Source organism: Triturus cristatus, chromosome 5_2 (assembly GCF_964204655.1).
Source record: "Triturus cristatus chromosome 5_2, aTriCri1.1, whole genome shotgun sequence".
Classification (NCBI taxonomy): Eukaryota; Metazoa; Chordata; class Amphibia; order Caudata; family Salamandridae; genus Triturus; species Triturus cristatus.
The window spans coordinates 337,247,077-337,261,217 of NC_140588.1; the positions used below are offsets into that span (position 1 = coordinate 337,247,077).

A 14,141-nucleotide genomic window follows, 5' to 3' on the forward strand; every position below is an offset into this window, starting at 1 on the left:
CTGCCCATACGACAGTATCACAAGTGGCGGCCTCGCGATCCCATACGAATCCAGACCTCTCTACCCAGACGGCAGTCTCAGCACAATCGGCGGCCTCGCGATCCCATACGAATCCAGACCTCTCTGCCCATACGACAGTATCACAAGTGGCGGCCTCGCGATCCCATACGAATCCAGACCTCTCTACCCAGACGGCAGTCTCAGCACAATCGGCGGCCTCGCGATCCCATACGAATCCAGACCTCTCTGCCCATACGACAGTATCACAAGTGGCGGCCTCGCGATCCCATACGAATCCAGACCTCTCTACCCAGACGGCAGTCTCAGCACAATCGGCGGCCTCGCGATCCCATACGAATCCAGACCTCTCTGCCCATACGACAGTATCACAAGTGGCGGCCTCGCGATCCCATACGAATCCAGACCTCTCTACCCAGACGGCAGTCTCAGCACAATCGGCGGCCTCGCGATCCCATACGAATCCAGACCTCTCTGCCCATACGACAGTATCACAAGTGGCGGCCTCACGATCCTATACGAATCCAGACCTCTCTACCCAGACGGCAGTCTCATACGACAGTTCATCCTATGATCACCATAACATACAAAAAGGGAATCAGTCTCACTATTCATCAGATCACACAAGGACTGCCAGTTCGAGCATAGCCTGTTCTCCGGTTCGAGGGGCTCCTCTTTCCCTTATTCAGTTACCACTTACCTGATCAGGGTTAACATCTGTTCATGTAGTCGCAGCTGACTAGAAGAATAGGCTACCCTCTCATACAAGAACACGCAGCACATGTTGGATCACTACAAACTGGATACTTTATTACTCATTACATACGCAATCACATAACATTACAATATAACACATAACCTGCAAAGAAAAGTGAAAGATTAAGTTGTACACTCTAATAAGAAAGGGTCGACATCACCTTAGTAGTGTGTAGCCTGCACTCAGTGGTCATCTAGGTTCCCTTCTCGTCTGTGCCTCGGCTCGCCTGGAAGTCACACCTCCGCAGTCACGGATACATGTCTGCACCACTATGCGCTGTTCTCTTCACCCTTCTCCGAGTCACTGGGACCTCTTCCTTCTCGGCTACTCTCTCCTCTCTGGCTATTCTGCTAGGAGAGTATCTGTCTCTCGGTTCTTCTCCGCCTTCAAGATGGCGTCTGTCTTCCCTGGAATAAGTAGTAGCTTTACTGCTAACGGCTAGATGCCGCCTACGGACTGAACATGTAACTGCCTCAGACTTTCACTAATATAGAGGTGCGTTTCCTCATGGAAAATTCCGGCCCGTAACCTGCCGCCCACCAAATTCTTGTACCTCCCCGTACCAAGGACACGTACCCAGCCGGCCGGCCTGATGTAGTGTCTTCGGCATGAAGAAAAATACAATCCTTCGATAAGGGCCGGCCTGAACCGGTTCTCTCCAAGCGAATAACACCTCATAACTAAAACATTACATTTGACCTAGAAGCATCCCAAGCTGCCGGAGCAGAAAGAAAGATGGAGTCTCTCCCGTTTGAGGCCTACCAGGCCTGAATTCAGCACGGCTCCATGAAACACCCTCACTACAGGACAGGTTATCCCTAATACTAACGAATCTATCCCCTAGGCTATGTGTGCAAGCCCTGATCTATGGGGAAGAGCACAGGATCATGTCGAAGTGCCTAGTAAATAGGCTCCATTCACTACTCTAACCCTTAGACTTGAATGGTAAGAGACTGAAGTCACATTCAATCACCTTTCCTCACAAGAAGGCCGGGAAAATCGAGCAGAACATTTCACCCTTGACTTCAGTCTATTATACATTCATTAAACAGAACTAATATCTGTGGAAGAATAATATGAAACAAGACTAACTGATCTATGTCTAGTACCAGGTGTGCAGAATTGAAGTAGTGAAGGAATACACTGAATCTTCTGTCAAGTCATGTAGTTTATCAATGTGAGCTTGAATGGATTTTGTATGATCCGACAAGTTAAAACAACAAAGACCCTCAAAATCAGAACAATCGTGTCCATGTTTAAGCAAAAGATAATCAATGGCCGCTCGATTTTGCAAGATAGCCCTACGTTCACCCTGGGCGTCTAATAGCATGTCAGACAGGACTGTAGAAGTATGATTGATGGATTTTACCATCCAGCAGGCCATTTTCCCAATAGATTTGGCATTATAAACTGCCAAAGCAGGAACACCAACAATTGAAACAGCCAGGCTAAGGTATTCAGACTTGGAATATAAATGCAAAGATGAGTCACAATCCTCCTGTAACCTCACTGTATCTCGAATCACACGAGAGTTGGCTTTCGGATGTGATGAAAACATTAACAAGCTCAGTCTAGTAATGGCACAAGGGCCTCCAGAAATATTTGCGGGGATATATGGCCAGGAAGTATTACCACATGAGAAAAGCCATCCGGCAGGTAGTAACATCGTGCGATAATGACTGGGGGTAACTACCAAACTCTTGCAAGTCATGTTATTCTGAACAGAAGTACATGTTTTCGGTGTCCTTTGAAGGCACAAAGTTCGTTCATGAGCGGTGAATGAAGTGGCACCTTTCAATCTTAAACGCATACATTCAGAAAAAACACAAATCACCCTGTGTGATATTATAGGTAACTATTTGGGACTGGATGGGGGGGTATCGGGTCTGACAGTACAGTACACAAGGGGCAATACTCATGGGTAGCAAAATCGCCCAGAAGAACATTGGGGCGAGCATTCGATATATTAAAAATATGAGTCAAAGTCTCCAATGAAGCAGGAACAGCAACTAAACAAGTCGCTAGAATGTCAGTCACCGATCTCATCGGTGTCAAGCAGAAATGAGGGGCTTTAGTCACTCGTTTTGCTAACGTAGTCCAAAAGTTCGACGACGAATCCCACGCAGCGAAGGAACGCGACACTCGGGTTCTCAACTCAGCCCGGGTTGATGGGATCCCTCCTCTCTCGTCGTACCAGCCCAAAAGGAGTCCAACGCCGACACATCCTGCAGCAACAGTCCAAAGAATGATCTGAAAGAGAATCAAATACAGGCATTATTCATTCTCGTAAGTAACATTTGTCAGCCGGGACTGCTTCCCAGCTATCTTTCCCTGGTCTCATAACTAAAATGGTGTTGTCTTGACCGGTTGCAATGACTTCTGCTTGTTCAGGGGGATTCTTAGGCGACTGCACCCAAACTCCGGCCCCAGGATTATCTGTGGAGCCAAAACCTTTCTGGCCTCGTACAGTTAGCAACGTTGGGGCAGTGCCTTTTGTGATCTCACCACTGGAAACAGGCATTATTAGCAATTGAGCCACTCGGTCAGTTTGATGTATCAGTAAGTCAACCTCACTGCTATTCAGCAGGAGTACCTTAATCTCTCCCTGATAATCACTGTCAATGATTCCTCCAAGCACCTGAATGCCTTTTACAGCCAGCCCCGATCTAGGGGCGATTAATCCGAAATTTCCAGTTGGTATATGAACACCAACACCAGTTTCAATGATGACTCGATCCTTACTTTTTATGACGGTGTTATCCATGGCATGCAAGTCTAAACCTGCCGACCCTGGGGTCGCTCTACATGGAGCCAAAGCTCCGGGAGTAATTTCCCAGTACTTCACAGTCTCTCTGATTTCATTGGGCTTAGCATCAACATTCGGAGGAAACAAACGCATAAGTGGGGATTCAGCATTGAGAAAAGGACGGTTATTCAAAATCAATAGCGCTTGAGGCAAAAAGTCTCGCCAATTCTTATACTTGTCATCTGTTAATTTACGTAACTGATCTTTCAGCAGGCCATTCAACCTCTCCACAAGACCCGAGGCCTGTGGATAATATGGTATATGAAACACCCATTCAATATTGTTTTCCACACAGAATTCCTGTACCAATCTTCCACGAAAATGGGATGCATTATCAGATTGAATTTGGAATGGCACACCATAATACATCATAATCAATTCCAATGTTTTAATAGTATTCAATTGGGTAGCTTGCTTACAGGGAAGGGCCACCAACAGGCCACTGTATGTATCAACAATAGTGCAAACATATTGACAATTCCTACTCATAGGAAGTGGACCGATGTAATCAATCTGCCAAATTTGAGTGGGCAATTTCCCGCGATGTAAATGACCTTTAACAGTTTGGGGCACTTTGCGCTGCCTGATATGCTGACAAATGGGACAATGTAGAATAACATTTTTGATTAAATCTAGGGGAATATAAATTCCTCGATCAGCAGCCCACCTGCTAGTGGCTTTCTCTCCAAAGTGTCCCGCTTTCTGGTGGGCCCATTTCGCCAATCCCGCAATATCAGAATCTTGCCTGTCCACCACTGCCTCAGCAATTTTAGATTTCTCATCTGCAATGTTATGAAAGAATTTGTCAAGAGAGTCTATCGGGGTATGAGCATCCACATGGAAGATTGTAACAGTACTCTGTGGGAGCATTTCCCAAATCTCCTGCCATAATTCTTTTCCCCACAGTTCTTTTGAATGGATTTTCCAACTATGGGAATGCCAAGTCTGTAACCAAACTGCCAGTCCATTGGCAGTAGACCAAGAATCGGTGAAAATAAGACATGTGCCAGGTAACTCTTGTTTCAGAACTTGATAAACAGCATAGAGTTCAGCAAATTGACTGCTCTTACCCTCACCAGTTGTACTCAGCAATTTTTGTGATCGGATTATAGGACACCGCCTTCCAATGCCGTTTCGTCCCTATGAACCTTGCTGAACCATCCGTAAACCAGACATGGTTTCTGTCCTCCGCCGACAAATCATCAAAAGGTCTACCCCACTTAACAGGAGACTCCTGTACTAAAGGTACGGAACATTCACTCTCAGTCTCAGTCGATGGCGCCCGTGCCACCTGCTCATGCAGAATCCTGTACGCAGACAGAACAATCCAACCTCTGCGCCCCAAAACGGGAAGCTCATCACCCTTCGATACCGGCGCCTTCTGTAAACAAGTAATCACATTAGCCGGCTCCGCCAGCTCCAAAAAAGAATTCCAATTCTCACTCAAACCAGTAGAATCAGCCCACTCACGGGCTAAGGCTTCATAAGGCGTTGAATCCCAACCGGGAATATCAACGGGCAACTTAAAAGTAGATTTCGACTTTCTAGAAAACATCTCGGAAAAGAAAGAAAAAGAGAAAAAGAGAAAGAAGAAAGAGAAGAAAAAAAAAAAAACTACACACACAATTATATACAAATAATATACAAACGAAACCACGCACGCGCCGAAAGCAAACACGACACAACCAAAACGCACACAGGTTTCGTAAACGGTTCGTGACGCCAAATGTTCTGCTTGGGTTTTCGGATCAGATAGAACCCGCTCATCAGAGCCTCACTAACCCAGTCAGAACGTTACCCCCTCCCTCTCCCTAGGGCCTATCTACAATAGGTAACCACATATATCTTACCACCTAAGGACAGGGAATTCCTACTATACATACCAGGACCTCTTATAATCGGCGGCCTCGCGATCCCATACGAATCCAGACCTCTCTACCCAGACGGCAGTCTCAGCACAATCGGCGGCCTCGCGATCCCATACGAATCCAGACCTCTCTGTCCATACGACAGTATCACAAGTGGCGGCCTCGCGATCCCATACGAATCCAGACCTCTCTACCCAGACGGCAGTCTCAGCACAATCGGCGGCCTCGCGATCCCATACGAATCCAGACCTCTCTGCCCATACGACAGTATCACAAGTGGCGGCCTCGCGATCCCATACGAATCCAGACCTCTCTACCCAGACGGCAGTCTCAGCACAATCGGCGGCCTCGCGATCCCATACGAATCCAGACCTCTCTGCCCATACGACAGTATCACAAGTGGCGGCCTCGCGATCCCATACGAATCCAGACCTCTCTACCCAGACGGCAGTCTCAGCACAATCGGTGGCCTCGCGATCCCATACGAATCCAGACCTCTCTGCCCATACGACAGTATCACAAGTGGCGGCCTCGCGATCCCATTCGAATCCAGACCTCTCTACCCAGACGGCAGTCTCAGCACAATCGGCGGCCTCGCGATCCCATACGAATCCAGACCTCTCTGCCCATACGACAGTATCACAAGTGGCGGCCTCGCGATCCCATACGAATCCAGACCTTTCTACCCAGACGGCAGTCTCAGCACAATCGGCGGCCTCGCGATCCCATACGAATCCAGACCTCTCTGCCCATACGACAGTATCACAAGTGGCGGCCTCGCGATCCAATACCAATCCAGACCTCTCTACCCAGACGGCAGTCTCAGCACAATCGGCGGCCTCGCGATCCCATACGAATCCAGACCTCTCTGCCCATACGACAGTATCACAAGTGGCGGCCTCGCGATCCTATACGAATCCAGACCTCTCTACCCAGACGGCAGTCTCATACGACAGTTCATCCTATGATCACCATAACATACAAAAAGGGAATCAGTCTCACTATTCATCAGATCACACAAGGACTGCCAGTTCGAGCATAGCCTGTTCTCCGGTTCGAGGGGCTCCTCTTTCCCTTATTCAGTTACCACTTACCTGATCAGGGTTAACATCTGTTCATGTAGCCGCAGCTGACTAGAAGAATAGGCTACCCTCTCATACAAGAACACGCAGCACATGTTGGTTCACTACAAACTGGATACTTTATTACTCATTACATACGCAATCACATAACATTACAATATAACACATAACCTGCAAAGAAAAGTGAAAGATTAAGTTGTACACTCTAATAAGAAAGGGTCGACATCACCTTAGTAGTGTGTAGCCTGCACTCAGTGGTCATCTAGGTTCCCTTCTCGTCTGTGCCTCGGCTAGCCTGGAAGTCACACCTCTGCAGTCACGGATACATGTCTGCACCACTATGCGCTGTTCTCTTCACCCTTCTCCGAGTCACTGGGACCTCTTCCTTCTCGGCTACTCTCTCCTCTCTGGCTATTCTGCTAGGAGAGTATCTGTCTCTCGGTTCTTCTCCGCCTTCAAGATGGCGTCTGTCTTCCCTGGAATAAGTAGTAGCTTTACTGCTAACGGCTAGATGCCGCCTACGGACTGAACATGTAACTGCCTCAGACTTTCACTAATATAGAGGTGCGTTTCCTCATGGAAAATTCCGGCCCGTAACCTGCCGCCCACCAAATTCTTGTACCTCCCCGTACCAAGGACACGTTCCCAGCCGGCCGGCCTGATGTAGTGTCTTCGGCATGAAGAAAAATACAATCCTTCGATAAGGGCCGGCCTGAACCGGTTCTCTCCAAGCGAATAACACCTCATAACTAAAACATTACATTTGACCTAGAAGCATCCCAAGCTGCCGGAGCAGAAAGAAAGATGGAGTCTCTCCCGTTTGAGGCCTACCAGGCCTGAATTCAGCACGGCTTCATGAAACACCCTCACTACAGGACAGGTTATCCCTAATACTAACGAATCTATCCCCTAGGCTATGTGTGCAAGCACTGATCTATGGGGAAGAGCACAGGATCATGTCGAAGTGCCTAGTAAATAGGCTCCATTCACTACTCTAACCCTTAGACTTGAATGATAAGAGACTGAAGTCACATTCCATCATTGTTCCTCACAAGAAGGCCGGGAAAATCGAGCAGAACAATCTGTAAGGGACATAGATTAGTTATAGATTCCTTACCGCCCCACCCATCCTCCCCGTTCTGCGAACTGACCTCTAGGGTCAGGGAATCCCTTTGAGGGCCCTAGTTTTGTGCACCAGTGATCAGTGTCTTGCATGGCTCTGCGCATCTGGCATGGAATGTTGTGTAAAAAAACTGACGTCAGTGCGCGAGGGCGACGTCTAAGTAGCTACAGTGACGTCATCCCGGCGACCACGACGCCAACAACAAATGCAAAGCTGACCAACGCCACCTTTCGGCGTGCAGGAGTACTGCTGATGAAAAATTTCTCCAGATCCAATCTGACACCTGGGGGGAATTTCTACAGTTAAGGAGTCTGACTACTCTGTCTCTTACAGATATATCGTTACCGAAGGTAAGTAACTTCTTCTTTTGAGTAATAATGGCCCTCTGGAGTCAAACCACAGGGTTGAAAAAAAACCTGCAAAAACAACCCTGGTGCCAAAATTTCATGAACCACTGTAACAATGTTACAAATTGGTGGAGAGTCCAAAAAAGGAAAACATAATAGCCCTGTTTAAATTAAAGAACAATTACATGTATTTGTTGAAGATCTCAATACAATATTTAACTTCATTAGTTCTTCATTTTCATTTTGCAAGTTTGCATCTCTGCTTAGTAAGTAACTTTACTTTCAAAGTTCAGCATTACTAGTTTTAATATTATCGATTACTAGTTTTAATATTATCGATGTTGTACATTTATTTCTTTGATGTTGTGAAACCAGCCCATTTTGTGGCTTAAAGTGAACTGACGTTTCTTCATGGCTTAATCTAATATCCTCATGAGCTAATACCAAAGGAACATCCTTCAAAAAGCTGCAAATGCCCTCTTTTAAATCCAGCATCACATTAATCCTTCCAAAACTCGCTATTTTATTTAATTAAAAAAATTAAAAAAGGCTCTGTATACCACTTTTAAGAGAATCCAATGCTTTTTCAAAACTTTATGTACCAATTATCTTAAATATCCAAAATTCCCCAATTCGTATTCCTGAATTTCGATTTCAGGCTAAATGACCCACATCTCTTCATTAACTAATAAGTAATTATATTGATCTTCCTGATCTTCACCACCTTCATTGTACCATCAGCTGCTTGTTATTCTTTATTAAACATTTTCGTAAGCATTTTATTTGCTAATCAAACCTGCATAACTGAAATTATTATTTTTTTTTAAGTTGTGGTGTTTTTTTTGTTTTTACGTTAGCTGCCTCCTATTTCTCATCTTTAGTTTTGTTTTGTGTTACATTTGTTTACTTGATTTTATTATAAATTTGAAATTCTTCTTGTATTTGCTTCTGGTCTGGTTTGTGACAAAACTCAACTAATAGTACATTTTAGCAATTTGAGAATTTATGTTCGGAGGAATTAATTATTAATCATTGTATAACCTTTGCCGCACCTGTTTAGGTAAGAATCACAAGTCAAAAGACTGCACATTCTGTGCCTTTCTGTAGTCAGTAGTGTGAATGCCATCCTGCTAATGGCATTAAGTAAGGTAAAGATGTGTTATCAGATAACCAGCGAAAGCCTCTTACTAGAAGGTGCTGGTCATTATCAACTTATGATCTGTCATCCCTACGTCTCCCTGCAATTTATAAACATCCCCTAAAGCTGCCTACTTTTGAAAAATCAGTATTTTGTGCAGGTTTCACCTACTGTCTTTAACAGAAGATTGTCAGCTCCTTGTTCCAGTGCCAGTGATTGGGCTAAAAAAGACGCTAAGAGGCATCCTCGCGTAAGCGGCACTGAACCTTAGCTTTTGTTATAACTGGCAGGATTGTTAGTAAACTCCATTTAGTAGATGCTCAAAGGAGGTAGTTTAATATTGCCCACTCTGAGTCTTGCCTTCAAAGTAAAAACTGAACACTGCACTCCCTCCATAGATGCCAGGAATCCTGTGTGTTGAAGTCACATCCATGACATTGTGCTGATTTATGGGGAACTCTACAGTGTACAGCTGACAGGTGGTGTAATCTATCATCAGACAATTGTAATGCAATAGATTTTAAGTGCAGGTAGTCTTATGCATGTGTATTCCTCATTCCACTCACCATCATAGATACACCTTCCCATGTTCTCCTCCCACTGCTCCCAGCTTTAAGGATAGCAGAGGCAGACTATATCTCAGTATGCAGTCAAAGCAGGCCTGCCTCCAGTGTTAGGGCATTAAGTATCTAGTTCGCTTCATAGAACTTTGGATAAACTTAAAAGTCCCTGTAGGCCTCTTGAGCGTCGGCTGCTAAACTGCAGATCTTAGAACGTTATAGCTATTGTAGCCAAACGGTTTCAGAAAAGGTCTATAGGGTTTGTATTTCCTGTTAATATGCACTTTACCCACCCTGACAGAACCTGCTGGAGCTCTAAGACTTGGTAAACCAACCCTACTTACCCGTGGAAAAATGTTGAGATCTAACACAGGTAATTAAGGTGTGTAATATAGCTTATCTGCCCATTTAATGGTTAGTTTTCTTCAAAGTACTTGTATATTGAGTATTGGAGCAGAAAGACCGCTCGTACTTACTGCAGTTATCACAGTCAGAAGGTCCTACTGCCAAAGTCAGTTCTGGTCTTCTAATCCACTTTGGACCTGTCTGAGACCTCATCGGTTTCCCTGATGATGAGTCATGGAATGGCACTTCCACTTCGCCTTCCTGGTATCATTATTTCAATTTCTATGCTAATGCCTTGAAAGTGCATCCATTTCAGTCATAGGGTCTAAGAAGGAAATTCACTGGTGTGGAGAAAGATTTCGGAATGCTTAACATGACGTGAAAAACATAAGAAAATAGTATGAATTATTATAAGTATTGGAAGTAATAACTAGCGACCCTAATGGGAAATATAGCCATTGCATCAGTAACGTGTTTGAGGAAGGAGACTTTGACAGTTAACTACTAGCCCTGATACCAGGGTAAACTTCTCCAGCAACTGAGCACAGGAGAACACGTGCTTCGGGTTTGATACTCAGAGCAGTACATGCTGTGCCTGGTGTGATATGATTGTAAATTAAGTTTAAACCAGGTTAGGAAGACATTTGACTATTCGCACGTTGGTCCCACCACCCCATGCTGGTTTGTTTGTAGAGGTTCTCCTCCCACTTTCATAAGGGCACTACTGCAGGAAGGAACATTTTTCTTTTCGTGCAAGCACAATAAAACTATTAGCTTGTTTTGAAATGGCACTTAATACCAACGTTTTTTGCCATTCCTAAGTGCTTTAAGTAAAAGATGTTAATGTTACCCTAGTTACTACTAACCCGTTTACCAACCGCTGAAGGCTTAAAGGCTGGTTTGGCCTCGCTGGAATAGTAATTTGTGAAGTGCAGAAAGCTCAAATGTCAACTGCTAGTACTTTACGCTTTCAGTTGGTTATCAATGCCTTTCTATCCAAAGTATATATATAAACTTGTGAACAGTACCTTTGCCCGAACTTTGAAGCTACCAACATCCATGTTTGATTGCGTATTGGGGTGGGGGGCGCCTATTGAACTGAGGGTGCGGTTTAAGGGGAACATTAGTTGGTGTGCAGATGAACAGGAAGCTGACCGAAGTAATATTACAATGCTTTCTTTCTCAGCAATGACGTTGATATGGAAACCGATCATTATTCTAATGGCGTGGCTGAGCCCACCTCCCATGGATTCTTGAACGGGAGCTCCAAGCACGACCACGAAATGGAAGAATGCGACACTGAAATGGGTCTGTACTGTTAACTAATTTATATTTTTTTCTCTCATTTGTTTTAAAGAAAATATGTTGCATATTTATTACATGAAGTTGCAAAAAAATGGGGTGAGTACCTACTGATAAGTGTGATTATGTTGGATAGCATCATAGTTGCAAACATTTGAAAATAATTTACAGGGACACGTTGCAGCCCAGCTATCAATTACTTACTTGAAAATTTACCCCACCCACTGCCCTAAAGCTCCGCCCACTCCACCCAACCCACATAATTTGCATAGTTTAACACCGCCTACTTAAAATACTGTCACGGATTGTCACTTACATTATAAAATAAGCAATGTGCTATTACAGTTCATACCTTCATACAGCAAAGACTAATAACACCTTCCCAACTAGACAAAACTATCAATCTCAAACGGCAAATTCACAGACATTACTTACTCACTTTCTCAGGACCAGCAAATGGCGCCCAGTGCAACATTAATTTTTGGGCCTCATGACCTCGTTCTCAACGGCTTCCCTCGCAACCACTGGCTAACAGTGCCCCTCATCTCTCCATAGTCTGTCTCAAATATTTATTTTGTTATATAGCGCTGCTCATACCATTACAGGGCGTCAGAGCACTTAACATCACAGACACATTACACAGAGACAATTAATCATACCTGTGTAACTCAGTCTAGGAAATGTTAAATAAAGCAATGAGGATTACAACGTGGAGGAGTCGCATGTCGCAGATACTAGGAGGCAGTATATTTTAGGAGTGTTTGGTATGGACTATGCTCTGGGCTTTACTCCAGCAAAGGGGCATGGCTTGCAAAAAGCGAGAAACTGCACAAAAAATACAGTGTTTTGATGTCCTCGATGTCCGTCATGTTATGGAACGTAGTAGCCTCTTTATGTGGACTGTCCTGTTTGAAACTGACAATAGTTTAACAGAAGTCGGAAGGGTTCCCTGCATCCCCGGCTGCAGGAGTTTAACCTACACACTGCATCCCCCTGGTGACCTACATTCTACTTTTCACATTCGTGCAGTTGCTGCCCGCTGGAGTGGGCGGCAGTCCCCCTGCTGCTCCTCTTCTTTGCACTTTTGGGAGGCACCGGGCAGCAGCTGCACCATTTGCAGGCTTTGAACTACTGTCTGCCCCATACAGCGATACGTAGAGGGAACTTTCTGAGGGTTTAAATCTGGTGTCCTTACCTGCTAGCGCTCTGACCTGATGAGGGCCGTCCCCGGTGGTAGCTCTACCCCGCTGACCACTCTCCCGTAAGGGTTTCTTTCTTCCGGTGCTCTATGTCCCTCAGCGGGAACCTGTGCACGGCCCTTCCTATATCTCTCCGTCCCTGTAGCCTTGCACATTGGGCAGGTGCCAGGCCTCCCACTGCCGCACTCGTCCTCTGTCTTTAAGGCAACATGCAGGAGCGCGATTCTCATACAAACAAGAGAATAGCAACCGTGGCAGCCTAGCCCGCTCGGGTAAGGACGCCTGTCACTGCCGAACCCCCTGACTAGCTCTTGTCAGGCATAGATCCCCTCCAAGCCCAGCCCGCTAAAGCTGCGCCTGCCGCGAGGATGAATAGCCCCGTGAAAGGCGCAGCCAATCAGAACTTAGGAATTATGCACGTCGCACTAGGATTGGCTGAGGTGTCTTCGATGGTCCAATCGTAGACCATCTTGCATTGCCTGGGCTGTCCCACTTGCCGGGAGTGTCCTGGCAAAAACAGGATAGTTGGGAGCTGTGTAGGAAACATTTTTAAAAATGTGTTTATATTTGTTACAGTGGTTGAAGAATTGTAATAAATGGCCGGCCGACTTTGAGGGTAGAGAAAGAACTGTTTGGAGCAAGGGATAGTTTTTGTCCTAATGTTTAACATTCAGAATTATGTATGTGCAACTAACCATTTAACTCGCAGAAATACCTCTCATGGGCTGGAGAGTTAAAGGTCTTTTCCAGGGTAGGATGGATGGGTGAATGAATGGATGGATGAACGGATTGTCACGAGGTTCTCTAGGTCAGTAGTTCTTAACCTTTTGACTTCTCTGGAACCCCACTTAATCTGTACTGGAACCTGGGGAACCTCACTGAAACGAAATTGAATTTGGGGACCCCCCACAGAGTCATTAATTAGCAGGGGACTGTGGCCTAAGCAATTTTGATGATTTGAACCTCAAAATAAAACATACATTCATCAAACAAATACACAAATGATGAAATATTTAATTCACAAAAATATATTTTTAAAATGTTCATTTTAATAGAAAGATTGGATCTTTTCTAAAATCAAATGAGGCCACACATCGTCCATACTATAATTCTGTGTGATGCACTTGCACTGCCTCCACAAATCAGTCTGACACCAACTTAATTATTGGTCTCTAATATCAAATTTCTTCACATTTATGGAATGTTTTCTTTATATACACTTTATTAATCTACTCATATTATTTAATTTTCGAAGCTGTTGCAGACCTCCTGAGTAGGCATCACAGACCCACTAGGGATCCCTGGAGTACTGCTGCTCTAGGCCATTCGCGTCTGAAAGCTACTGTGAAAGACCAATGCACAATATTCTAGGCATATGCATGTTTTGCTGTTCATCTTTCCACTCGTCAGACCACTAGCTTTGTGCTTGACTCTTCTCTCTGCCCAAATCTCTTGTGGCCGCTTTGGGTTATGCCTTTGTTGGATGCTGGCTTTATATGTAGTGTACCAAAATGAGGTACACTATGTAGAAAGTCCAGGCGACCCTTATTGACTTGCAGAGCTTAAATTAATAATCCCAGATGCTGTCTTTGTGGT

The 14,141-nt window shown here is 44.9% G+C and overlaps 1 protein-coding gene across 3 annotated transcripts in view; it reads left to right on the forward strand.

Annotated features, from left to right (window-relative positions):
• Positions 1-14,141, forward strand: part of RANBP9 (RAN binding protein 9) — a 635,256-nt gene that overhangs the window by 600,284 nt on the left and 20,831 nt on the right. For all 3 annotated transcript variants that reach the window (XM_085607104.1, XM_085607103.1, XM_085607102.1), the window contains one exon: positions 11,231-11,352. In XM_085607104.1, coding sequence (XP_085463230.1) covers positions 11,231-11,352 — 122 coding nt within the window. The remainder of the gene's footprint in view (positions 1-11,230; positions 11,353-14,141) is intronic.